Consider the following 25487-nt stretch of genomic DNA (forward strand, 5'->3'; position numbering starts at 1 on the left):
TGCTAATGGTTCCTTCCAAACTGTTTTTAACAATTACGTAAGAGACCGTTTAATTTGTGCTCTTTATTTGATTTTAAATTTATGTCCATTTATACAATATATATGAACACTTTCATGTATAAACCAAAATATATGTGCATATTTAAATGATTTTTTATTTTGCAAAGGTTTATTAAATTTTGTTATGTATTATTATTATTTCAACAAAAACATTAGATATGATTAAAAATATAGGCATGGGTTGTTGGATTTTCTTTTACAAAAGAATTATAAGATTTTATTTATATTTTCACCCCCCAAAAATCTCCCCCCGTGCTCTTATCGAATGGTTCCGTCCAGTTCGCCGTCATCCAAATCCTTTAATAAAAAAATTCTCCTCACGAACATTCCTCCCCACCCCTCCAGAATTTCCCAAGGTGGTCCCTCCCAACCGTCAGAGGCAACCTCCCGTTTTATGCTCTATGGTTCCTTCCGCGTTCGCAAGAGGCCCCGCCCTTCTTTCGCTTACTCTCGCGAGAATAACCGAGCCTTGGACGACGACGAGAGCAGCGGGGGAAGAAGTCAGTTCGAGACCCCGCCCCCTTTCCCGCACTCGCTATCTCGAGATCTCGTTCGCCCCACCGCTTAACTATCGCGAGAAGAAGCGCGAGAGTTGGGAGACGGCGAGAGAGCGGGCTTCCGCTTCCGGGCGAAAGGTCGCGGCGGGAGGCTCGCGGAGGCCGGCGGTGTCCCTCCCCCCCTCCCCCGGAGCTCCGGCGTCTCCAGGAAAGGAAATGGAGCGGGAGTGAAGCCTCCGCGGAACCCAACCCTCCCCTACCCCCCTCACCCCGCAGCGGAGGAAGCCCGGCCTGGGGGAGGCCGAGGAGCCACGAAGTGAGTGAGCAGCCGGGTGGCTGAGGGGACGGAGGGGAGGGGCCGACGCGAAGAGGCCCCGCCCCCTTTCCGAGAGGGGCGCGGGGGTCCCAGACCACGCTCCGAATAGGCTTTCCCGTGGCCACGCCCTCAGCTCGGTGGCCACGCCCCCTGGAGAGAAGGTCCTCTTAGGCCACGCCTCCATTGCGCGAGGCCACGCCTTGGCACCTGAGAGTTAAAACAGGCAGGGGTTTTTGGCCACGCCCTCTCGGAAGGGGGCTGCTGGCCACGCCCTCTCCCACTTTGGGGGGGGGGTTTCCTCTTCGGACCACACCCCAAATGAGATTCCCTTGTGCCAGGCTCCAGCTGAATGCCCATGCTCCTGGATGGAGGGAACACCCTTACTGTGGATCATCCATGGGAGAGGGTTGGGGTCTTGCCTCCTTGGAGGGGTAGGAAGAAAGGGGGCTGCTGGCCCCCATGCCTTCCCCATCAGAGCCCCTTTTGGAAGGGGGGGGCTTCTTCAGGCTTGCCCCTTCCCATCCCAGCTTCAGAACTTGGGGGACTCCCATCCCTATAGAATAAAGAAAGTGTTTTGGACTGTTTGCCTTCACGGGGTGGGGGGGTAGATTTGTGTGGTGAGTTTCAGTGGCCTGGGTTCTTAAAGGCATCTAAATGGCCTCGGTCCTGTATACCTGAAGGAGCGTCTCCACCCCCATCGTTCTGCCCAGACACTGAGGTCCAGCGCCGAGGGTCTTCTGGCGGTTCCCTCCCTGCGAGAAGTGAGGTTACAGGCAACCAGGCAGAGGGCCTTCTCGGTGGTGGCATCCGCCCTGTTGAATGCCCTCCCACCAAATGTCAAAGAGATAAACAACTACAGTGGTACCTCGAGTTACATATGCTTCAGGTTACAGACTCCGCTAACCCAGAAATAGTGCTTCAGGTTAAGAACTTTGCTTCAGGATGAGAACAGGAATCGTGCTTTGGCGGCGCGGTGGCAGCGGGAGACCCCATTAGCTAAAGTGGTGCTTCAGGTTAAGAGCAGTTTCAGGTTAAGAACGGACCTCCGGAACGAATTAAGTACTTAACCCGAGGTACCACTGTACCTGACATTCAGAAGACATCTGATGGGAGCCCTGTTCAGCGAAGTTTTTAATGTGTGACATCTTAGTGTATTTTTGGTCTTTGTGGAAGCCGCCCAGAGTGGCTGGGGAAACCCAGCCAGATGGGCGAGGTACAAATAATAAATTATTATTATTATTATTATTATTATTATTATTATTATTATTATTATCTGGTTGGTCACTGTGAGGACAGGATCATTGGCTTGATCCAGCAGGTTTTCCTTGTGTTACTATGACTTAACCTGACGTAGTGTAGGCAGCCTCTGCCTCCCTGGATTCTGTGGGCTATTCTGGCTGGATCAGAATACTGCCAAATATTTAAGATCAAGCAAGGTGGAATGATAATAAGAAAACTTACACATCTATCTGGTGCAGTTGCACCAGAATTAATCTGCAGGTGATAATCTGCCTCCTCCGTCGGAGCCAGTTTGTCTCTGTATATCAGCTGCTGGGAATCACAAGTTGGGAGAGCTGCTGTTGTGCTGAGGTCCTACTTGCTGGGCTCCCATGAGGGCATCTGGTCAGCCACAGTGAGAATAGGAGAGTGGACTAGATGGCCCCTGCCTTGGCCGGATTCAGCAGCCAGGCTCTTGTTACCAGTGTTAGAAACTGGTATGTGAGCTTATGGCCAAATAGCACCTTAAACCTAGGTTACGGCTGCCACAGCAGAATGACTAGACTCCATTTCCCCTCAATGGAGGGAGGAATTATTTTTATTATTAATTTCATTTATATACAATCATACCTTGGGTTACAGCCGCTTCAGGTTGCGTTTTTTTGGGTTACGGACCCCCGAAACCCGGAAGTACCGGAACGGGTTACTTCTGGGTTTCGCCGGTCATGCATGTGCAGAAGTACTAAATCGCACTTTGCGCAGAAGCGCCAAATTGCAACCCGCACGTGCGCAAACGCGGCTTGTGAACGCTGTGGGTTGCGAACGTGCATCCCGCATGGATCACATTCGGAACCTGCAGCGTCCACTGTACTGTTTTGTATTTTAATGTGTTACAAACCACGTTTGAGGTTTTTTTCTTTAAAACACCAAATAAAACAATCCAGAATAAAACAAATTCAAGCATCAAGTAAAATATTTCTGATCCTTCCCTAAGTGACAATTGACATATTTATTTACCTGCTTAATTTATAGTGCTGCCCCCTAGAAGGAGGACTCCAGGAGGCTAGTGCGGTGTAGTAGGTTAGAGTGTTGGACTAGGACCTGGGAGATCAGGGTTCAAATCCCCACTCAGTCAGGAACCTCACTGACTGATCTTGGAGTCAGTCACAGCCTCTTAACCTATCTCACAGGGGTGTTGTGCAGATTAACTGAGATGGGTGTGAACCATGGACTCCTTGGAGAAAAAGGTGGGGGATAAATGCAATAAATAAGCCTTTCTGCTGATCTGCTTAAGAAAGCTGGAGGAGCCAACCAGATGGAGATGTCAGTCTCCAGCCTGGGCATCCAGAGATCTCCACAGGGTTGCGATCCGACCTTCCCTGGATGCAAAACACACCTGGCACCTGGGGAACTTCCAACATGCCTTGTTACATTCTTCTGACCTTGGCCCAGTTACTGCTTCTCAGCCTAACCTACCTAACAGGGTTGTTTTGAGGATAAAGGTGGGGAGAACAACCATGTAGGATGGAGTCGGGGGTTTGGACGAAGGGTGGAATAAAAATGTAAGCACCACTTTCTCCAAGATTTTTCTGGCCTCTTGTTTGTGGTTCTCTGGAACTGCAGGAGCTGAAAAGCTTGCATGGCAAAACTCTGTTCCCTGCTCTTACCTCTTTCTGTGAAATGTGTTAAGGGGGACTTTTGAATTCTTTTCCTGAGACATGGACCCTCCGTAATCAGCGATAATGAAACAAGGGAGATGGGGCTGTGCCTTTGCCACTAAGATAACTGAGAATACAAGTATTTCTATAATATTACTGTACAGTGGTGCCCCGCAAGACGAGTGCCTCGCAAGATGGAAAACTCGCTAGACGAAAGAGTTTTCCGTTTTGGAGGTGCTTCGCAAAACGAATTTCCTATGGGCTTGCTTTGCAAGACGACAATGTCTTGCGAGTTCCTGCTGGTTTCCCCACCCCCCCCTTTTTCTAAGCCGCTTAGCCGCTTATCAGCTGATCCGATCAGCAGATAAGCCGCTAATACCGCTAATCCGTCAATGGGCTTGCTTTGCAAGACGAAAAAACCGCTAGACGAAGAGAATCACAGAACGTATTCTTTTCGTCTTGCGAGGCACCACTGTATTGTATTAGGATCATTGGCGATGACTGATTGAGCAAGGGCTCAAAAAAAAATCATAGTCTATATGTTAATATGTCTTTTATATGTTATAGGTGCTTTATTTTGTAATAAGAATATAATGTTTTAATAAACATAGCAGTTTAGAAGGGGTCCCAGGAGTAAAGGCTTGTAAGCTTTGATTTCATCCACATAATTCTAAGACTCCTCTTGGAAACTGGGATTAAGCTCTGGTTCCTCTTTGGGGGTGGAATGTGAATATTAGACACTTTCATTCATGGCTGTGGACTTGAGAACGAGGCTTTCCACAGAATTCTATCTTGAATGTCAGCTCCATTCCTGACATTGCTGCAACCTTCATTATTCCTTCTTTTTTCAAGTTTCCCCATATCCTTAGTAAAGGCTGAATGTTAAAAGGGGAGAATTTGGGGAAATGAATGTACCTCACTTTGAAGGCAGAAGGTCCAAGTATGACCCCCCCCCCCAGTTTCTCCAGGTAGGTCTAGGACAGGCTTCCTCAACCTCGGCCCTCCAGATGTTTTTGGACTACAACTCCCATGATCCCTAGCTAGCAGGACCAGTGGTCAGGGATGCTGGGAATTGTAGGCTCAAAACATCTGGAGGGCCGAGGTTGAGGAAGCCTGGTCTAGGAAGAGCTTTGTCTGAAGCTGCAGTCAGAGATCTAAATTGATTGATGGGCTGACTCAGTATAAGGCCGCTTTCACCCGATGTTCCTGGCGATGTCTCTGGCGCCGTGCCATTGTACGACTCATTGCACAAGTGATACAGAAGAGGCCAGACAACTGGTGGTACCCTTTATTCTTCTTCTGTGCTGAGGATCCTAAGGGGGTCTTTAGATTCCCTCCATAAAAGTGAAAGTGGGGCATCCAAAGTAAGGGACGCGGGTGGTGCTGTGGGTTAAACCACAGAGCCTAGGACTTGCTGATCAGAAGGTCGGAGGTTCAAATCCCCACGACGGGGTGAGCTCCCGTTGCTCAGTCCCTGCTCCTGCCAACTTAGCAGTTCAAAAACACGTCAAAGTGCAAGTAGATAAATAGGTATCGCTCTGGTGGGAAGGTAAACGGCGTTTCCGTGCGCTGCTCTGGTTCGCCAGAAGCGGCTTAGTCATGGGGGCCACATGACCCAGAAGCTGTATGCCGGCTCCCTCGGCCAATAAAGCGAGATGAGCGCGACAACACCAGAGTCGGCCACGACTGGGCCTAATGGTCAGGGGTCCCTTTAGCTTTACATCCAAAGCACATGACTTCCCCCAAAGAATCCTGGGAAATGTAGTTCCCACTTCCCAGACCTATAATTCCCACAACTTTTAACAGCCTACCGTTCCCAGGATTCTCGGGGAAAAGTCACGAGCTCTAAAAGCAGTGCAAAGATGCAGTTTCAAAGACTGCAACATTGCAGCTGGGGGGGTTTTGTGGTTTGGCAAAAGGTCTCTCTATGCTTCACTCCTAAAACATGTGTGTATCTCTGCCAGTTTACTTCAAAATGATCACATGCCCTCTGTTTCTTTCTTTCCGCCCTCTAGTTTCTTACTTCGTCCAAGGCTCGCTTAGCAGTTGATGCAGAAAGTCAAGAGGGCTCGGCTGGAAAACGAAAGTGCAGGAAGTTGGAGAAGGTAACTTTTTGAAGTTGACTCGAGTAGCTTTTGGAGGAGCAGGAAGCGTTGGGGACTCAGGAGGTTAAAAACAAGGGGTTTGTTTTCTGAATGGCAACTCCTATCAGATCCCTACCATCCCTTTCTGTTAGCTGTGCTGGCTGAACTTGCAGAGAGTTGCAGTCTCGGGATCATATTGCGTGCGACAGGTTTCCACTTCCCTGTTGTGACACATTTAGAGCCAGAAAATAAAATACAGTTTGCCCAGACAGCAGCCCCAGTGGTCAGCATCGCCTGCCCCTTAGTTTCCAAAGGCCTGTCTGAACAGGACTGTCCTAACGTGCCTTCCTAGTGGAGGGAACCAGTCTAACTTCTTCTGTAAGGGAATTCCACAGTATGGGAGCAGATACAGAAAAAACTTCCCTGTCACTACCAACCACGCCTCTGATGTTGGTGATACTGAGACAAGGTGCTCACCTGAGGATTTTCACACCTGGGTAGGTTTGTACAGGGAGGTAGGAAAATTACATGGCTTGGGTGACCTGAAGTATCTTATCAGTGCTAATTGCTGTTATTAAATAACTGCGCGTCAAAAATTCTTGCTAAATACCAGAGATCACCTCTCATTCCACCAGCAGATCCAAATCTGTGTTCTTCCCACCCCTATATTTTGGCTGGTGGTCTCAAACATTGGTGTATTGTTGTATGATAAAGGTGGGAAACTCGCCCACAGCCTCACTTTATGACCCCTACTCCTTTCGTAACTACAATCCCCAGAGTGGTTTAAAAGTCAATCCCTCTTCACAGGAAAACTCTGGGAATTGTAGCTGTGGTGGGAGATATAGGGTCTCCTAGCAACTTTCAGCACCCTTAACAGACTACAGTTCCCAGGATTCTTTGTGGGGAGCTATGTACAATGCGGATGTGGCCAGAGAGAAATAGTCTAGTTTCCCCCTCCCTCTATTAAAATTACCCTAGTGTACCACTTGGAGTGTGGATCCTTACACTCTGCTGCCATACAGACAAGTCTGATTCTGAAATCTATACAGGCTATTCCACATTTACAGTGTGGTGTAGAGAGCCAGTGTGGTGTAGTGGTTAAGAGCGGTAGATTTGTAATCCGGGGAACCGGGTTCGCGTCTCCGCTCCTCCACCTGCAGCTGCTGGGTGACCTTGGGCTAGTCACACTTCTCTGAAGTCTCTCAGCCCCACTCACCTCACAGAGTGTTTGTTGTGGGGGAGGAAGGGAAAGGAGATTGTTAGCCGCTTTGAGACTCCTTAGGGTAGTGATAAAGCGGGTTATCAAATCCAAACTCCTCCTCTTCTTCTTCTTCATGGGGGGCTACTTTCCACGGCACGGCATCTCTAAAAATCTCATATACCTCATTTACTCGAATCTAATGCTCATCTTTTTGGCCAAATTACATTGCGAAAACTAAGGTGTGCATTAGAGTCAATGGCACATTTGCATTTGCCAGAAAATACTTTTTTGGTTTCAAGGTTCTGAAAATTAAGGTGTACGTCAGATACGGTGGCGCATTAGACTTGAGTAAATACGGTATTGGGAACACCATTGCAAAAAGCTTTCAACTCCCAACTCTCCGCAGACCTCAGAGGTTCAGTGCAAGGACTCCTGGGATTGCACTTGCAAAGGCTTGTGGGATTGCTGGGCACTGTTTTGCAGTTTTCACGCTCTTTTAGGGCTTTCCCATGCCGCTTCTGGGCTGGTGGCAATGCACACATGTGCAGTTGTGTGTGTCTTGAGCGCCTGTAAATGGGGAGTTGCCTATAATGTATTTTGTGTACGTAAATAATTGATCACACAATAAATAATAGCATCACACAAGGGACGCGGGTGGCGCTGTGGGTTAAACCACAGAGCCTAGGACTTGTCGATCAGAAGGTCGGTGGTTCGTATCCCCGCCACGGGGTGAGCTCCCGTTGCTCGGTCCCTGCTCCTGCCAACCTAGCAGTTCAAAAGCACGTCAAAGTGCAAGTAGATAAATAGGTATTGCTCCAGCGGGAAGGTAAAGGGCGTTTCCGTGCACTGCTCTGGTTCGCCAGAAGTGGCTTAGTCATGGTGGCCACATGACCCGGAAGCTGTATGCCGGCTCCCTCGGCCAGTAAAGCGAGATGAGCGCCGCAACCCCAGAGTCGTCCGCAACTGGGCCTAATGGTCAGGGGTCCCTTTACCTTTACCTTAGGATCACACAGGAGCTGGGGTTGGGGGTTGGGCAGGTCTCTAGCCTTATCAGTGCTCACACGGGGCAGTCCAAATGATGTGTTTTATAGCTGCCCCACAGTGTTACGAAAGATGCTGGGACCATCGTGTGTTTTCAGGAAAAGTTTCCCTTCCTTTCCTACAGGAGGAGCTGTTGCTCAGTAGCAGAGCACCTGTTTTGCATGCAGAAGGTCCCGGGTGCAAACCCCGCCGTCTCCAGGTAGGGTTGGGGAACGATGCTAGTTTTTTAACCCCTGTAGGGATGCTTCCGCCCTCAGTGCGGGAACAACGGGGATAGCTAGACTGAGGCCTTGACTCTGGCGACATTCGCGCCCACACATTTAGAGTCCTGCGGTAGCAGGTTGTGGCTTCTCCCCCCCCCCCCAATTTCTGGGAGCTGTACAGTGGTGCCCCGCAAGACGAACGCCCCGCAAGACGGAAAACTCACTAGACGAAAGTTTTCCGTTTTGGAGGTGCTTCGCAAAACGAATCTCCTATGGGCTTGCTTCGCAAGACGACAATGTCTTGCGAGTTCCTGCGGGTTTTTTTCCCTCCCCCCCCTTTTCTAAGCCGCTAAGCCGCTTATCAGCTGATCCGATAAGCTGCTAAAAGCCGCTAATAGCGCTAATCCGCTAATCCGTCAATGGGCTTGGTTCGCAAGACGAAAAAAACGCTAGACGAAGAGAATCACAGAACGGATTCTTTTCGTCTTGCGAGGCACCACTGTAGTTTATTAAGGACACTGAGAGTTCTTCGTAGGCTCCGGTTCCTCTTCACAGGGAGCTCTGGGAATTGTAGTTCTGTGAGGGGAATAGGAAGGGGTTGCTAAAACTACATTTCCCATATACAGTGGTACCTCGGGTTACATACGCTGCAGGTTACACACGCTTCAGGTTACACACTCCGCTAACCCAGAAATAGTGCTTCAGGTTAAGAACTTTGCTTCAGGATAAGAACAGAAATCGGGCTCTGGCAGCGCGGTGGCAGCGGGAGGCCCCATTAGCTAAAGTGGTGCTTCAGGTTAAGAACAGTTTCAGGTTAAGAACGGACCTCCGGAACGAATTAAGTACTTAACCCGAGGTACCGCTGTATTTTTGGGTGTGGGAGGGAGCCCTGACTGTTTAAAGTGGAATCGTAGTCCTTTAACTGTGGTGTGAATGTGGCCTCTGTATGAGGCAGCCGTCTATGATCCAGTCTAAACAAGAACAATGAGGACTGGAATACGGCTCTCTCTTTGTTTTGGAGAGAGAAAGCATGATAACGAAGTGAGAAAAGTGCAAGAAGTCCGTCTCCAGGCAAGGCTGTTTAGGTCCCCTGTTCTGAAACCCCGGAGAGCGGCTGAGCTGAATGAGTTCCTGTGAACTAGGCCACATCCAGGCCATCCACATTTAAAGCAGATGGGCTCCCCCCCCCAAAAAAAAAATTCCTGCGAACTGTAGTTTGTTCAGGGTGCTGGGACTGGCAGCTGTGGGGGGGAAAACTACAGTTCCCAAGATTATTTGGGGTGGGGGAAGCCATCTGCTTTAAATGTATGGTGTGGATGTGGCCCCAGTCTTTGGTCCTGTTTTGGGCAGCAGGTGGAGTATTTCATATTTAACCTTCCCCTTGCAAAAGGCCTCTCTGAACCCAGCAAAGCAGAATATCTTTGAGAAGGCTATGCTTGAGTCCTTCCGTCTGATGTGCTAAGTTTTTTTAATGCCGGGAGCTATTTTGAAGACATGTGGGGAGCATTTGTTTTACGGACCATGCTTATAACCATGCTCGCAGGCAGCTAAAAACCAAAATTATGGTTCTCAGATCGGTTTGCAGCAATCAGTAATAAGAGTTTCCTGCCCCACATGCTTACGGTCCAAAAGACGAAAAGAAAAGGGGTTGTGGAGAAGAGGAAAGACAAACCAGCACAGGCAGTACTTTTTGGAGTTTGTATAATTATTATTTTTCTGATAGGAAGAAGGGAGTAATATATATTATTAAATTTTCTGTTTCACAGTTTAAAGTATTCATTTCTACATCCTTAAGATATCGATGACTTCCCTTCTCTTTCCATGGTTCATTTTACATATCATTAATCCCTGTGGGTGGCGCTGTGGTCTAAACCACTGAGCCTTGGGCTTGCTGATTGGAAGGTCGGTGGTTCGAAGCTCCCGTTGCTCGGTCCCTGCTCCTGCCAACCTAGCAGTTCGAAAGCACGTCAAAGTGCAAGTAGATGAGTAGGTACCACTCCAGCAGGAAGGTAAACGGCGTTTCTGTGAGCAGCTCTGGTTCACCAGAAGCGGCTTAGTCATGCTGGCCACATGACCCGGAAGAACTGTCTGTGGACAAACATCGGCTCCCTCGGCCAGTAAAGCGAGATGAGCGCCGCAACCCCAGAGTCATTCGCGACTGGACTTAACTATCAGGGGTCCTTTACCTTTGATCCCTGCATATTTTACAAAAACTATACCATTCAGTATTCCATTCTTGTTATTGTTTAGTCGTTTAGTTGTGTCCGACTCTTCATGACCCCATGGACCAGAGCACGCCAGGCACTCCTGTCTTCCACTGCCTCCCACAGTTTGGTCAAAATTCCATTATTACAACCATCTTAATTTATACTTTATATAATTTGGAAGACATCTGAAGGCATCCCTGTTTAGGGAAGCTTTTAATGTTTAATAGACTATTGTATTTTAATAGTCTTTTGGAAGCTGCCCAGAGTGGCTGGGAAAACCCAGCCAGATGGGTGGGGTATAAATAATAAATTATTATTATTATTATTATTATTATTATTATTATTATTATTATTATTATTTATTATACTGTTGATTTTTTTCTTAATGCTCCCAGCATTTTCATCCTTACACAGTTATTTCCCATATATTCAATGAACGTTTTCCAATTCTTCTTGTTCTCTTGTTCTATAAGTTAAATATTCAAGTTGCGCATATTCTGTCAACTTAAGTTGCAATTCTTCTTTATTTTGGACCTCGCTCGTTTTACATTGGGGAGCTAACAAAACCCGGGCCACAGTAGTAGCATACATAAATAAGCTTTTTTGACACCTGGGGATTTCAGTCTAAATTATCCACAACAGAAAGGACTTTGGTTTGGCGGGGGGGAGTACTTTTAAACATTTTTCCAGTTCATTATGGATCATTTCCCAATTCTCTTTTACCCGTTTACAAGTCCACCACATATGAAAGAATGTTCCCATAGCCTCATTGCACCCCCAGCACTTATCTGAGTATGTTGTTCTTTAGCTGTGTGTTCTCGGACTCGACTGATAACAGTTCAGGAGAATTTTGACTATCAGATAAACCAGGCTTCCTCAACCTCGCCCCTCCAGATGTTTTTGGCCTACAACTCCCATGATCCTTAGCTAGCAGGACCAGCGGTCAGGGATGCTGGGAATTGTAGTCCCAAAACATCTGGAGGGCCGAGGTTGAGGAAGCCTGAGATAAACTGTATGAATGAACCCTGACTCTGGATGGAATTGATGTGCCCTCCTCCCTTTTCTTTCTCTCTCTGTTTCCCCAATCCACCAATTTTCTCCCCCCCCCCAGCTGCCTAACCAATTCAGGAGGAAGGCTGAAGATGACAGCGGTGGACGCTCTGTCCGACAGCTCAGACGCCGTGGAGATGGAGGACACGTCCGCTTCCCACTTCCAGGTGGAGAAGCATTCGTGGGAGGGGCTGCGTGACATCATCCACAGCAGCCGGAAGTACACGGGGATGATCGTGAACAAGGCGCCCCATGACTTCCAGTTCGTTCGGAAGACTGAAGAGTCAAGCCCCCACTCCCATCGGCTGTATTACCTGGGTAAGATTGGATTGGGCTGGGAACCAAAGAGTCGGAGGCACCTTGTGTCTCGGTGGAATTGCATATAATTGAAAACCATTGAAAAATCTTGCAAACACCCTGTTCTGCCCCAAACCCCGTTCCACCCTTTCAGTTATGCCTTTATGATGTTTCCAGGTTACTTCTGGGTTCAGTGTGATGTGTGTATACGCATGCACATATTGAACGTGTGTAAATGGAGGGCTGCCTGTATTTATTTACTTTATATTTATTTTAAAATGTGCATCGTTCCTTTTTGAGGGGCTTCTTCCATGAAGCAGCTTACAATCTTAAAAGCAAAACAAAACCCAACTCCACCTGACGAATGTGGGTTGTAGGAGTTCTGTGGGTTCTCTCTCTCTTTCTCCCTCCCTCTCCCTAACTCTCTTGCTAGAGGGTGGATCTAAGGCATGGGTTCGCAAGCTAAGGCCCGGGGGCTGGATCCGGCCCAATCACCTTCCAAATCCGGCCCACGGACGGTCCGGGAATCAGCATGTTTTTACATGAGTAAAATGTGTCCTTTTATTTAAAATGCATCTCTGGGTTATTTGTGGGGCTTGCCTGGTGTTTTTACATAAGTAGAATGTGTGCTTTTATTTAAAATGCATCTCTGGGTTATTTGTGGGGCATAGGAATTTGTTCATTCCCCCCCCCCCAAATATAGTCCACCCCAAGGTCTGAGGGACAGTGGACCGCCCCCTCCCTGCTGAAAAAGTTTGCTGACCCCTGATATAATGGTTTAGAGATAGGTAATTTTCATTTATGTCTGGAAGCCTTGGAACCAGACCCCCGCCTAAGATGTGATCGTACTGTGCAGAACAGCTGAACAATAAACCAGCATTTTGAAAGAAGTTCAGAAATACTCTTGCAAGAGCAAGAATTTTAATTGCTAAGGTATGGAAAGCAGATTCTACTCCCTCGAAATTAGATTGGCAAAATAAAATGTTAGAATATGCAGAACTAGCAATATTTAGCAGCAAGATTCCGAGACCATACAGATCAAATATTTAATAGAGAATGGAATATTTACAGAGAATATTTAAAAGAACATTGTAACAGCATAAATTCTTTGGCAGGTCTGGATTGATTTCTGCATGAAATAAGAGATCGCTACAGAATTAACATAACAGAATAACTTAGGAGAGATAAAGTTGTGTAGCTGTAATGAAACTTAGAAAGCACAATGGGGGCGGGGATCGGAAGTCATGTTAGAATTAGTGATGGATGAACTCAATCTTTTCTTTTTTGTGTGTACGGAGTGTTAATTTTGGATTGCCATTTGCTGATTGTTGCGTAGTGTCTTGGTTTTTTTTAAAATAAAAAGTAATAAAGCATTAAAAGAAAGAAAAGTTCAGAAATAAGAACGTACAGTGGTGCCTCGCAAGACGAAATTAATCCGTTCCGCGAGTCTCTTCGTCTAGCGGTTTTTTCGTCTTGCGAAGCAACCCTATTAGCGGCTTAGCGGATTAGTGCTATTAAAGGCTTAGCGGCTTAGCGGCTAAAAGGCTATTAGCGGCTTAGCGGCTTAGAAAAGGGGGGGGTAGCGGAAAAAAATCGGAACACTTGCAAGACGTTTTCATCTTGCAAAGCAAGCCCATAGGGAAAATCGTCTTGCGAAGCAGCTCAAAAACGGAAAACCCTTTCGTCTAGCGGGTTTTCCGTCTTGCGAGGCATTCGTCTTGCGGGGCACTACTGTAAAAGCATAAGGCAGATTGAAAAACAGTATTAAAACCAAAAAGCCAACAAGAAACACTCATGTCCTGGTATCCAAATTCTCATTATATGGAAATTCACTTATCCAAACACAATGAGTTAGTACCCAAACCTCACTATGCACACTGCAGATTCAGATATCCAAACCTGTACTGTAAACAAGTAAGTGGGTCTTAAACAAGCCTTCCTTGTCTTTTGCAGTCATTTTTCCAGAAACCGTGGTGGGAGAGAGGGACGGGGGGAGAGAGCGTGTTTTCCCCTTCATTGTTTGCCTTTTGCAAGGATTCAGACGATTTCCCTGGGCTTCCCTGTTTGTCAAGTTTTTGTGCATTAGAAAATACCCCATGGGAATCGATGGAAATCGTCGGCTTGTTATGCGAACGTTCACCTAACAATTGATTTCCTGAAAATGTATTGTGTTTGGACAGCGGGAGCTGTGCATAGACTAATTTGCGGAGGTGGAGAGTGGCGTTGAATGGCAGTTATGGGGTTTTCGCTTCACTTCTACAAGGAGAGAATTCTAGAGAACTTGTGACACTATATAGCGGATGCTCGGGTTGCAAATGTGATCCATGCGGGAGGCACGTTCTTCGCAACCCGCACCGCCGCGTCTGCACACGTGCGGGTCGTGATTTGGCGCTTCTGCGCATGTGCAAAGCGCGATTTAGTGGTTCTGCGCGAGCGCCGAAACCCGGAAGTAACCCGTTCCAGTACTTCCAGGTTCGGTGCGGTGTGCAACCCGAAAGCACACAACCTGAAACCGAGATATGACTGTACTGTAAAAGCACGTGCTTGAATTGGTTCCCATTTCAACAGGAATGCCATACGGAAGCAGGGAGAACTCCCTCCTCTACTCTGAGATTCCCAAAAAGGTACGGAAGGAAGCCTTGCTCCTGTTGTCGTGGAAGCAGATGCTGGACCACTTCCAGGTGAGGCACGGTGGAGGGTGGGGTGTGGCTTCACTGCGCTCGGCGGACTCGGGAACTGTTCTGGGGGAAAAACCAGAACAAAAAATAATAATTCTGATTCCACATCTAGAATAAATCGGAGGCAGGGAATCTTTTTCCGTGATGGAGGCTGACCCAGTCTCCCGCAGCAGAAGCTGGCAGGAAGCTGAGAGACCTGCCCAATGTTCTCGCTCCACCCACTCTATTGGGGCAGCTCCATCAGGGCTCAGCTCCTGTTCCATCAGGCTGCCTAAGGGAGAGAGCTGGGAAGCAGAAGACTCGCTCCATCAGCTTTGTTGAAAGACCAGCTCCCCCCAGGCACCTCCTGTCCCTAAAACTATGCAAGCTGGTCATAAGAACAGCTGTTTTAAAAACCAGTGCCTGAGTTTGATTCCCTCTCCCCACTGTCCCTTTTCTCTATAATAATAATAATAATAATAATAATAATAATAATAATAATAATAATAATAATTTATATCCCGCCCATCTGGCTGAGTTTCCCCAGCCACTCTGGGCGGCTCCCAATCAAGTGTTAAAAACAATACAGCATTAAATATTAAAAACTTCCCTAAACAGGGCTGCCTTCAGATGTCTTTTAAAGATAAGATAGCTGCTTCTTTCCTTGACATCTGAAGAGAAGGCGTTCCACGGAGAGGGCACCACCACCGAGAAGCCCCTCTGCCTGGTTCCATGTAACCTCACTTCTCGCAATGAGGGAACCACCAGAAGGCCCTTGGAACTGGATCTCAGTGTCCGGGCTGAATGATGGGGGTGGAGACGCTCCTTCAGGTATACTGGACCGAGGCCGTTGAGGGCTTTTAAGGTCAGCACCAACACTTTGAATTGTGCTCAGAAACGTCCAGGGAGCCAATGCAGATCTCTCAGGACCGGTGTTATGTGGTCCCGGCAGCCACTCCCAGTCACCAGTCTAGCTGCCGCATTCTGGATTAATTGCAGTTTCTAGGTCACCTTCAAAGGTAGTCCCACGTAGAGCGCATTGCAGTATATACCGCCCTATACCCGGGGTCTCAGGGCGGTTCACAGAATAAAATCAAGATATAAAAACACAAAAAACATATTAAAAATGAAAACAGCAACCCAATAGCTCCCCCCCCCCATCACATTTTAAAAGGGCATACGATGTAAATCAGATCAACCAAAAGCCTGGTTAAAAAGGAACGCTTTTGCATGGCATGTAAAGATTGTATAATGAAGGTGCCAGGCGAACTTCCCTGGGGAGAGCATTCCACAGAAGGGGAGCCACTGCAGAGAAGGCTCCGTTCTTGTGTTGCCACCCTCCGCACCTCTTGAGGAGGAGGCACACGACGGAGGGCCTCAAAAGTTGATCTCAGGGTCCGGGTAGGTTCATATGGAAAGAGGCGGTCCTTGAGGTATTGCGGTCCTGAGCCATTTTAAGGCTTTGTAGGTCAAAACCAGCACTTCCTTGTGTGTTGTGCATTTTCAGATTCTAAGCCTGCAAGCAGGGACTGTCTTGTTCCAACTGATTATACGGAAACCGCTCTGGGAGGCTGGGTTTTTTTGGGGTACAAATCCCCCTAAGTAAACAAATAAGATTTGCACAGTAGGTTGGTGGCAGAGCTTTCTCGTGTTTTCTCTGCGTGTACCTTCATGACCTTTTTTGGGGGCCCCCTCCCCTGTTTTCCACCAGGCCACCCCCCACCACGGGATGTATTCCAGGGAGGAAGAGCTGCTGAGGGAACGCAAGCGGCTAGGGGTCTTTGGGATCACTTCCTACGACTTCCATAGCGAGAGCGGCCTCTTCCTGTTCCAGGCCAGCAACAGCCTTTTCCACTGCCGGGACGGAGGCAAGAACGGCTTTATGGTGAGTGTGCGTTAAAGGCAGCAGCACGCTGCACTGATTCACAGCGCTTGGTAATTGTTGGTAAACTGCCCTTGGGTATGGAGGTTCTCGTTGCTCTCCTGTGCTTATCCACAGCACTTAAAAAGGTAAAGGTACCCCTGCCCGTATGGGCCAGTCGTGTCCGACTCTAGGGTTGTGCGCCCATCTCACTTAAGAGGCCGGGGGCCAGCGCTGTCCGGAGACACTTCCGGGTCATGTGGCCAGCGTGACGAAGCTGCATCTGGCGAGCCAGCACCAGCGCAGCACACGGAAATGCCGTTTACCTTTCCGTTATAAAGCGATACCTATTTATCTACTTGCACTTAGGGGTGCTTTCAAACTGCTAGGTGGGCAGGAGCTGGGACCGAAGACGGGAGCTCACCCCGCCGTGGGGATTCGAACCGCCGACCATGCGATCGGCAAGCCCTAGGCGCTGAGGTTTTACCCACAGCGCCACCCGCGTCCCCTATCCACAGCACTTAGTAATGGTCAATATACAGTTGTACCTCCGCTTACGTATCCCTCTTTCGGTTTCTCCTTTCTGAACCTTTCCATTTTGTCTACCTTGAACCTCTGAACGTTCAGCTTCATGGGTTGTGCACGAATTCTAGTACTTTCAAAAAAGAGAGGAAAACTTTCTCCCCACTCTCCCTGCGCCGTGGAGAGTTCACAGGTGTGTGTGCTGCTTGTCCGCAGGTGTCTCCGATGAAGCCGCTGGAAATCAAGACGCAGTGCTCAGGCCCCAGAATGGATCCCAAGATCTGCTCTGCCAATCCGTCTTTCTTCTCGTTCATCAACAACAACGACCTTTGGGTTGCCAGCATCGAGACCGGGGAGGAGCGGAGGCTGACGTATTGCCAGAAAGGTGAGCGCTGTCTATAACACTCCCGTCTTGTGTGGAGGGGGAAATAAATATCCCTGCCTGGTATTTTTTCTGCCTGGTGCTAGATCAGCCCCTAAATTACCGTATTTTTTGCTCTATAAGATGCACTTTTCCCCTCCTAAAAAGTAAGGGGAAATGCGTGTGCGTCTTATGGAGCGAATGCAGGCTGCGCAGCTTTCGCTGAAGCCAATCCTTCTTGCTCTCCAGGCTTCAGCAAAAGCAATGCGAAGCCTCTGGAGCACAGCGGGAGCTCCTGCTGCGCTCAGGAGGCTTCGGGAGGCTATCCCTGAAGCCAGGAGAGCAGGAGGGATCGATCCCTCTTGCTCTCCTGGCTTCGCTTCGCTGGAGAGCCGCTGCGCAGCTTTCCCTCTCTGTGCAGCGCCCCTTCAGCGTAGCAGCAGGAGAAACGGAGCCCCTTCCGTTTCTCCTCCTGCTTTGCTGGAGAGGCGCTGAGCAAAGAGGGAGAGAACATTTTTTTCCCCCTGTTCTCCTCCTCTAAAACTAGGTGCGTCTTATGGTCGGGTGCGTCTTACGGAGCGAAAAACACGGTAATAAATTAACTTAGCTGGTAAGTTAAGGCAATTGTTGTTGGCATCTGTCTTGGGAGGTGTCAGGGAACTGACATCAGAGCGAGAGGCGAAGGGGAGGCTCCCAGATGATGCTGGCGAAGGACCCAGCAGCAGGGGGAGAAACAGCTCAGTAGAGGGGGAAGCCAATCAGCGCAACACCGGGGATAAAGGGAGGCAGACGGGGGAATTGGAGAGAGGGCTCCAGGACTCTTCACTGGACATCAGTGAGGAGAGCCCAGGTCCTCCGCTACCCACGCCTTCCCTGCGCAGAAGACTCCCGCGCAGTGAGAGGAGGAGGAGGAGACTGGGTGTCAAACAACTTTTATGTTGGAAGAGCTTCAAGAAACGCCCACTGACGGATTCTGCCAGTGACTGAGGCAGCCACCATGAGAAGGGGCTGTGCAGTCAGAAAGGTTTAACAAGGCAAATTAACCGAGAAAGGCACCAGTTTACGCATGAGTAACTCATACCTATTACAGGAGGCAATGCAGGAGATGAAGTCAAACTGTTGGAAGGCTGCAGTCCCTGCTTTGGCTGTAGACACAGATGCAGGAGAGACACAGATGCAGGAGAGATGTTGTTGCAGTTGGGACAGAGGAAGGTGTCCTGTTGGGCTGCTGCAGAAGCCCCATGGTGTTTCCTCTCTCTCTTTGCTCCTCCCAGCAACCATTCCTCCTCTGATCACTGCTGTGGATGCCACAACCTGACTTTCTGTCTCCAGGCACTGTGGTCCTTTGGGTTGATACTGCCAATCCTTCATGTCTTGTTTGCAAATGCCAGCATGGTTAATGGTCATGTCCATAGATTTCCTAAATGGGAGGTGTGCAATGACCTCGGAGCCCAAGCCTAGTCTTTCTGTCCCTTGTATTCAAATAATCCGATATGATAGCTGAAGAGAAAGGGAATTCTTGTGTAACTAATCCCCATGTACAGTGGTTCCTCGGGTTAAGGACTTAATTCGTTCTGGAGTCCGTTCTTAACCTGAAACTGTTCTTAACCTGAAGCACCACTTTAGCTAATGGGGCCTCTCACTGCTGCCGTGCCGCCGGAGCATGATTTCTGTTCTCATCCTGAAGCAAAGTTCTTAACCCGAGGTACTATTTCTTGGTTAGCGGAGTCTGTAACCTGAAGCGTATGTAACCCGAGGTACCACTGTATCCTGTAAATCAGAATTACAATCCTTAGAGCTTTTTGGAGGGTTATAAACATTTGTTCAGGTCTGTTCAGAACCCTGTAGGCTACTCAGGTGAATAATTTGAAGACAAGGCGAATTGACTTTTAAGTTAGTGGCCACCCCAAAAGCAGAGCCACCTCTGATCCTTCCCTTCTTACAATAATTCCTCAGGGCAGTGAGATGATGCTGTTGGGGGGCACAACCATTTTCTGGATGGCATGCTAGGGACTTCCTGTATGACCAGTGGCCTAAGCCCTTACTCCTCTGCCAGGGCTGGGCAGGTGACATGAAACGAGGAATGTAAAAAGCCCTCCTGCAGCTCCCTGCGACCCCAAATCAGAGGATGACTTGCTCTGGAGAGAAGGGAACACAGTCATCTTGACTCACACATCTCTTCGCATGTGGGCCTTGCCTGCAGAAGGACATGGAAGAGAAGGCCTGGCTTGGTTATTTTATTTACCGTATTTTTCGCTCTATAAGACGCACCAGACCACAAGACGCACCTAGTTTTTGGAGGAGGAAAACAAGAAAAAAAATATTCTGAATCTCAGAAGCCAGAATAGCAAGAGGGATCTCTGCTAAGTGAAAGCAGCGATCCCTCTTGCTGTTCTGGCTTCTGGGATAGCTGCGCAGCCTGCATTCGCTCCATACGACGCACACACATTTCCCCTTACTTTTTAGGAGGGAAAAAGTGAGTCTTATAGAGCAAAAAATACGGTATATCATAAAATGGCCTTGACTATGAGCAAGGCAGCTTCCCTTTATCTAAGGGGCATTGCTGCCCATCGGAGAAAACCACTCAGGGCTTGTGATCATAGCCAGCTGTTGTAGGTTCAATTCCCTGGCCCAAGCTCTGCCTCTTTTCTCCCCACTGCAGGCTTATCCAGCGTGCTAGATGACCCCAAATCTGCAGGCGTAGCCACGTTCGTCATTCAGGAGGAGTTTGACCGGTTTACGGGGTACTGGTGGTGTCCCACATCTTGCCAAGAAGGTGAGTGCTCTGGGTACCTAGGCCACGCAACGATCCTACCAGCGCTTAGATCAGCCTTCTCCCATCTTTTGTTCCCAAGTGTTGTTGGACTACAACTCAGATCAGTCCTTGACAGCATGGACAGCTATCAGGGAGGATGAGTTGCCTTTTCTCTCAAAGCCCAAAACACAGCGACCTTTGCTTATAGGGGAGCCACTCCATCCCCATTACGCAGGTGGCGCTGTGGTCTAAACCACTGAGCCTCTTGGGCTTGCCAGTCGGAAGGTCAGCGGTTCGAATTCCCGCGATGGAGTGAGCTCCCGTTGCTCTGTCCCAGCTTCTGCCAATCTAGCAGTGCAAGTAGATAAATAGGCACCACTGTGGCAGGAAGGTAAGCGGCGTTTCCATGCGCTCAGGTTTCCACCACAGTGTCCCGTTGCACCAGAAGCGGTTTAGTCCTGCTGGCCACATCACCCGGAAAGCTGTCTGCGGACAAACACTGGCTCCCTCGGCTTGAAAGCAAGATGAGCACTGCAACCCCATAGTCACCTTTGACTGAACTTAACCATCCAGGGGTCCTTTACATTATTATTATTATTATTATTATTATTATTATTAAAATTCATATACCGCCCTTCATCTGAAAATCTCAGGACTGTTCACAATATAAAAATACAGGATAAAAGCACAAAATAAATAAATAAAACAAAAACAAAGCAAAACAATACACCCCCGACACATTTAAAAGGTCTTAAAATATTAATCGGCCAAAGGCCTGGTGGAAGAGGAACGTTTTTGCTTAAAGATGTACAATGAAGGCACCCAGACAAACCTTCGGGAGCCCATTCCACAAACAGGGAGCCACCACAGAAAAGGCCCTGTTCTTGTGTTGCCGCTCTCTGGACCTCTCGTGGAGGAGGCACACAAAGAAGTGCCTGGCTGTTTGACGGCTTCCTGTGTTTGTGTTCAGTCCAGCCTTTTGTTCAGAGCAACGAGGGCTGCAGTCTCAACTTTATTTTTAAAGGGAGGATTTTGGGCACAGAGTCTGGGTTGGTTTATATGGGGAAGGGCAGTCCTTGAGGTATGGCCCGTTTTTCTGAACCTTTTCCAGCTCTACAATATCCCTTTGGAGGCGAGCGAGTTCCACAGGCTAATTCTGTGCTGCGTGAATAAATGCCTTTACCTGTCAACAGTTTCCACATTGAGCTTTCATGTGGCATAGAAGCCGCTTCCAGAAATATAGCAGAACAGAGCACAAGTTTAGTACTTATTTTTGTGATATTTTGCAAATGAAAATTCCCCCCACCCCTGGAAATGACCGCTAAGCTTGCACCACGTTTTTCTACATTTCTGGAAGTGGCTTTTGTGTCATGTGAAAGCTCAAAACACAATGCAGAAATTAGCAGTTAGGGAAAAACCTTGGGAAAATGGGATAAACCGTTCTGCAAATGCAGCCTTGGACCACAAGCTTCTAGACATGTGAGCAGGAGTGTTTTCCTTGGAGAAATATAGCAGCAGTTTCCTGCTGCGCATTGCTGCATGCAGAAGAAGTCTGTGTTGCACAGTCCTCTTCTTGTTGAATGGGCCACGCTCCGAGGTCAGTGTGTGCAGGAAGAGACTGCTGGGAGGAGCTGCTTCAGAATTCACCTCCCCATCTCGCCTCCTCAACCTAGGTCCCGAGGGCTGGAAAACGTTACGAATCCTCTATGAGGAGGTGGACGAGTCGGAGGTGGAGATCATCCATGTTCCTTCTCCCGCCCTGGAAGAAAGGAAGACGGACTCATACCGCTACCCCAGGACAGGTCAGTGGGGGAGCTGTGGGGTGAGGATGAAGGGGGCTTGGAAAACCCCACCTGGCGGACGACATCACCTTCTGCCTCTGATCCTTTTAACCAGAGGTGGCCGGAGTTGAACCTGGAACTCGCAGAATTCCTTAAGAGGCACTTCCTCTTTCTTGTATTTCTCTGTGGATTCTCATTTTCTTCTGGGAAAGCCAGATCATTTAAATTTTTGCCGCCCAGTGGCTGCCACAGTTGTTACTCACAAGAAAAAGAAATGCAAGGTAGTCCAATAGCAGGTTTTATTGTTGTAATCTTAGGGTGAAGGGTAATAATGGTAGAGAAGGCAACCGTCCTGTGCTATTGACCAGCCAAGAACCTGGCTTGCCCTCTTCAACCTGTTGGAAAACACCCTGGAGTGCTCCTGCAGCCCTCGCTCTCCGAGCATCCTCTGGTATGTGCAGCTCTGGAAAAGGCATTTCCCTTCTTCTCCAGTGCGCTCAGCGACATATACCAGATGGTATATGCACACTACACTTCTGGCATTACACAGCAAGAAGCGTGAGACGTCGTAGAACTAATCTACGTATTTATTTACGCACTGTGTACAGACAAAGCATTATGGCGTCTCTCTCACCAGCTCCGAGAGAGAACAGAATGAAGTAAAAGCTAAAGTACAGACAGTGGAAGAGAGATAAGGCTGTATTCTGTTCCCACGGTCTTCCCAGAGAGGCATGTGATTTACACCAATCTCATCTGCAGCATCGGATGCGTGAAATACTAACACAACCTACATGAAGGGAAATGAGTGTTAAAAGCATTCAGCTCAGCTGCCTCCTCATGTCCTTCTTCCCCTCCATTCCAGGCAGCAAGAACCCCAAAATCTCGCTGAAGCTTGCTGAAGTTCAAGTGGATAGCCAAGGGAAGGTAAGGGAGCTGGGTTCCAGTTTGTTAATTGTCTTTGACTTCTTTCCTCTCGGGCGTTCCTTTGCAAAGCAAACTCAAAAGGAGCTCAAGGTATTAATAGCACGGCACCCCAAAACACATTAAATCCATAACCAGAGGTACCACTGTAGTAATGCCTTGAACTTGGCCCAGTAGCAAATCGGCGGCTGGTGCGAATTTCTGAACACAGCCGTTTTGTGCCAGCAAGACTCGTGTCGGCAACCAGTCGCCATCTCTTAGCCTAACCTGCCTCCCAAGGTTGTTGTGAAGATGAAATGAGGAAGGAGGAGAACCTCGTGCACCACCTTGGGCTCCCCTGGAAGAAAAAGGCAGCGCTCATAAATATAATAAATAAATGCAGGAAGCTTCCTGTTTCCTCACGTTCATTATATATGTGCATTGCATCAAACCCAGAAGCGAAACATCGCAAAGATGTCACTAAAAGGGTGCTTGCAGGCCTTTCCAACGGCTTTCTATTATGCACAACTTCACAGATGAGTGCGGTGCCTTGAAACGCAACCCCTGCGTAAACATGGAGAATACCGTATTTTTCGCTCTATAACACGCACCTGACCATAACACGCACATCGTTTTTAGAGGAGGAAAACAAGGGAAAAAATATTCTGAATGAAACAGTGGACGTATCATTTTTGTGATTCATGCTGTGGCCACAGACATGTGATCTGATGGTGAATTTGGGGTGACCCAATGCAAAAATCCTGAGAATCCCTGTGGATCCATGCTTTGTAACCACGTTTTTGCACCATTGCAGCCCCAGGCAACAGTGGGTGCGTGATTTTGGGGGGGGGGGCAGGCTGTAGCCATGGACATGCTATGTGCTCTGATGGTGAATTTGGGGTGACCCAATGCAAAAATCCTGAGAATCCCTGTGGATCCATGCTTTGTAACCACGTTTTTGCACCATTGCAGCCCCAGGCAACAGTGGGTGCGTGATTTTTTTTTGGGGGGGACAGGCTGTAGCCATGGACATGCTATGTGCTCTGATGGTGAATTTTGGCTGACCCAATGCAAAGATCCTGAGGATCCCTGTGGATCCATGCTTTGTAACCACGTTTTTGCACCATTGCAGCCCCAGGCAACAATGGGTGTGTGATTTTTTTTTTGGGGGGGACAGGCTGTAGCCATGGACATGCTGTGTGCTCTGATGGTGAATTTGGGGTGACCCAATGCAAAGATCCTGAGGATCCATGTGGATCCATGCTTTGTAACCACATTTTAAGTGGGGAGGGAAGGAAAAACACAGAAGGCTAAGAATGCAGGAGAGGGCTATAACGTGAGGAAAGGAAGGCAAAAGTTTTCCCCCACCCACCCACACAAGCCAGCCACTGTTTAAGGATTTCATCCTTTTAAATGGAAGAAAGCATATTTGAATGCTGTGTGTCTCCAAAAACAAAAAGCAGGAAGTCAAATCAGAATTTTAAGCCGAACCTGTAATCTCTCTTCCCTTCACAAACATTGTTCCCTCCGGAGCAGGGACAGGATAGAGCGAGGGACGCTCTGCTTTCCCCTCTACTTGCCTGGAGGGGAGGGGCTTTCCCTGCTCTTTGTTCGGACGCTCTGCTTTCCTCTCTACTTGCCTGGAGGGGAGGGGCTTTCCCTGCTCTTTGTTCCGTTTGAGCAAACACAGCAACGAAACAGAGCAGGGTGGGCAGAGAGACCCTGAGGCAGAATGCAGGAAAGCAACAGCTTTCTCACGGAGCTCCCTTCTCCCTGAAGCGCGGTTTGATTTTTGCCTTATTTTTCGGCTACAGGGACCACACATTCGCTGCATAACACGCACAGACATTTCCCCTTCCTTTTTAGGAGAAAAAATCTGCGTGTTATAGAGCGAAAAATACGGTAAATCAAAATCCGTATAAACAGTTCAATCTCTCTTCTTTCCTCTTTGCAGATAGTATCTTCCCAGGACAAGGAGCTGGTGCAGCCCTTTTCAACGATGTTCCCGCAGGTGGAGTACATCGCACGGGCCGGGTGGACCCAGGATGGTAAATAGTAAGTGGACTTTAGTAAGTGCAGTGGGGAAAGCAGGGAGCTCCTTATCCCTGGCCAGACCGTTTGTCCATCTCGCCCAGTGTTGCTTGTCCTTACGGGCAGTGTCTTTCCAAGGTCTCAGCAGAGAGAGAAAGAGGGTTTCCTCGCCGCTGGGCTCCCCTGTTCCAGTGTGGTGTAGTGGTTAAGAGCCGTAGTCTCGTAATCTGGTGAACCGGGTTCGATTCCCCGCTCCTCCACCTGCAGCTGCTGGGTGACCTTGGGCTAGTCACACTTCTCTCACAGAGCCCCACTCACCTCACAGAGTGTTTGTTGTGGGGGAGGAAGGGAAAGGAGAATGTTAGCCGCTTTGAGACTCCTTAGGGTAGTGATAAAGCGGGATATCAAATCCAAACTCTTCTTCTTCTTCTTAACTGGGGATTGAGCCTGGGGCGTTTCTGCATGCAAAGTGGACGTCTTGCAGCTTCCCCCTGTGGTTCCTCTCCGTGTGTGTCTCGTGTCCGGCCCCTGCCTGAGAAGTTCTCGCAGATTTAGGCTCACCCGCACTTCCATTCCATTGGAACACAACTGAATCACGGGGAGGGATTCTTGGTTTGCTGTTGTTCTTTATTTTTTGCTATGTTATTTTGTGGTTTTATATGGTGATTTTATGTTGGGAACTGCCCTGAGATCTGCGAATGAAGGGCGGTGTACTAATTTAATATGTTGTTGCTGTTAATACATGGTTGTTGTTGTTGTTAATTCAATTTATATACAGCCCTTTTTG

At 48.4% G+C, this 25487-nt stretch overlaps 1 protein-coding gene across 3 annotated transcripts in view; it reads left to right on the forward strand.

The window, feature by feature from the left end:
- Positions 1-638: 638 nt before the first annotated feature.
- Positions 639-25487, forward strand: part of DPP9 (dipeptidyl peptidase 9) — a 47495-nt gene continuing 22646 nt past the window's right edge. Inside the window, exons 1-11 of one of the 3 annotated variants that reach the window (XM_083483697.1) lie at positions 639-873; positions 5765-5854; positions 8200-8274; positions 11597-11853; positions 14401-14513; positions 16201-16374; positions 17089-17257; positions 19896-20009; positions 21662-21790; positions 22632-22693; positions 24624-24724. In XM_083483697.1, the coding sequence (XP_083339823.1) occupies positions 5799-5854; positions 8200-8274; positions 11597-11853; positions 14401-14513; positions 16201-16374; positions 17089-17257; positions 19896-20009; positions 21662-21790; positions 22632-22693; positions 24624-24724 (1250 nt within the window). In that variant the 5' untranslated portion in view covers positions 639-873; positions 5765-5798. Of the gene's footprint in view, positions 878-5764; positions 5855-8199; positions 8275-11596; positions 11854-14400; positions 14514-16200; positions 16375-17088; positions 17258-19895; positions 20010-21661; positions 21791-22631; positions 22694-24623; positions 24725-25487 lie in introns of all 3 variants that reach the window. The other 2 variants (XM_083483698.1, XM_083483699.1) reach the window with 2 other exon arrangements.

This window comes from Podarcis liolepis (genome assembly GCF_965112155.1).
Source record: "Podarcis liolepis genome assembly, chromosome: 18".
Classification (NCBI taxonomy): Eukaryota; Metazoa; Chordata; class Lepidosauria; order Squamata; family Lacertidae; genus Podarcis; species Podarcis liolepis.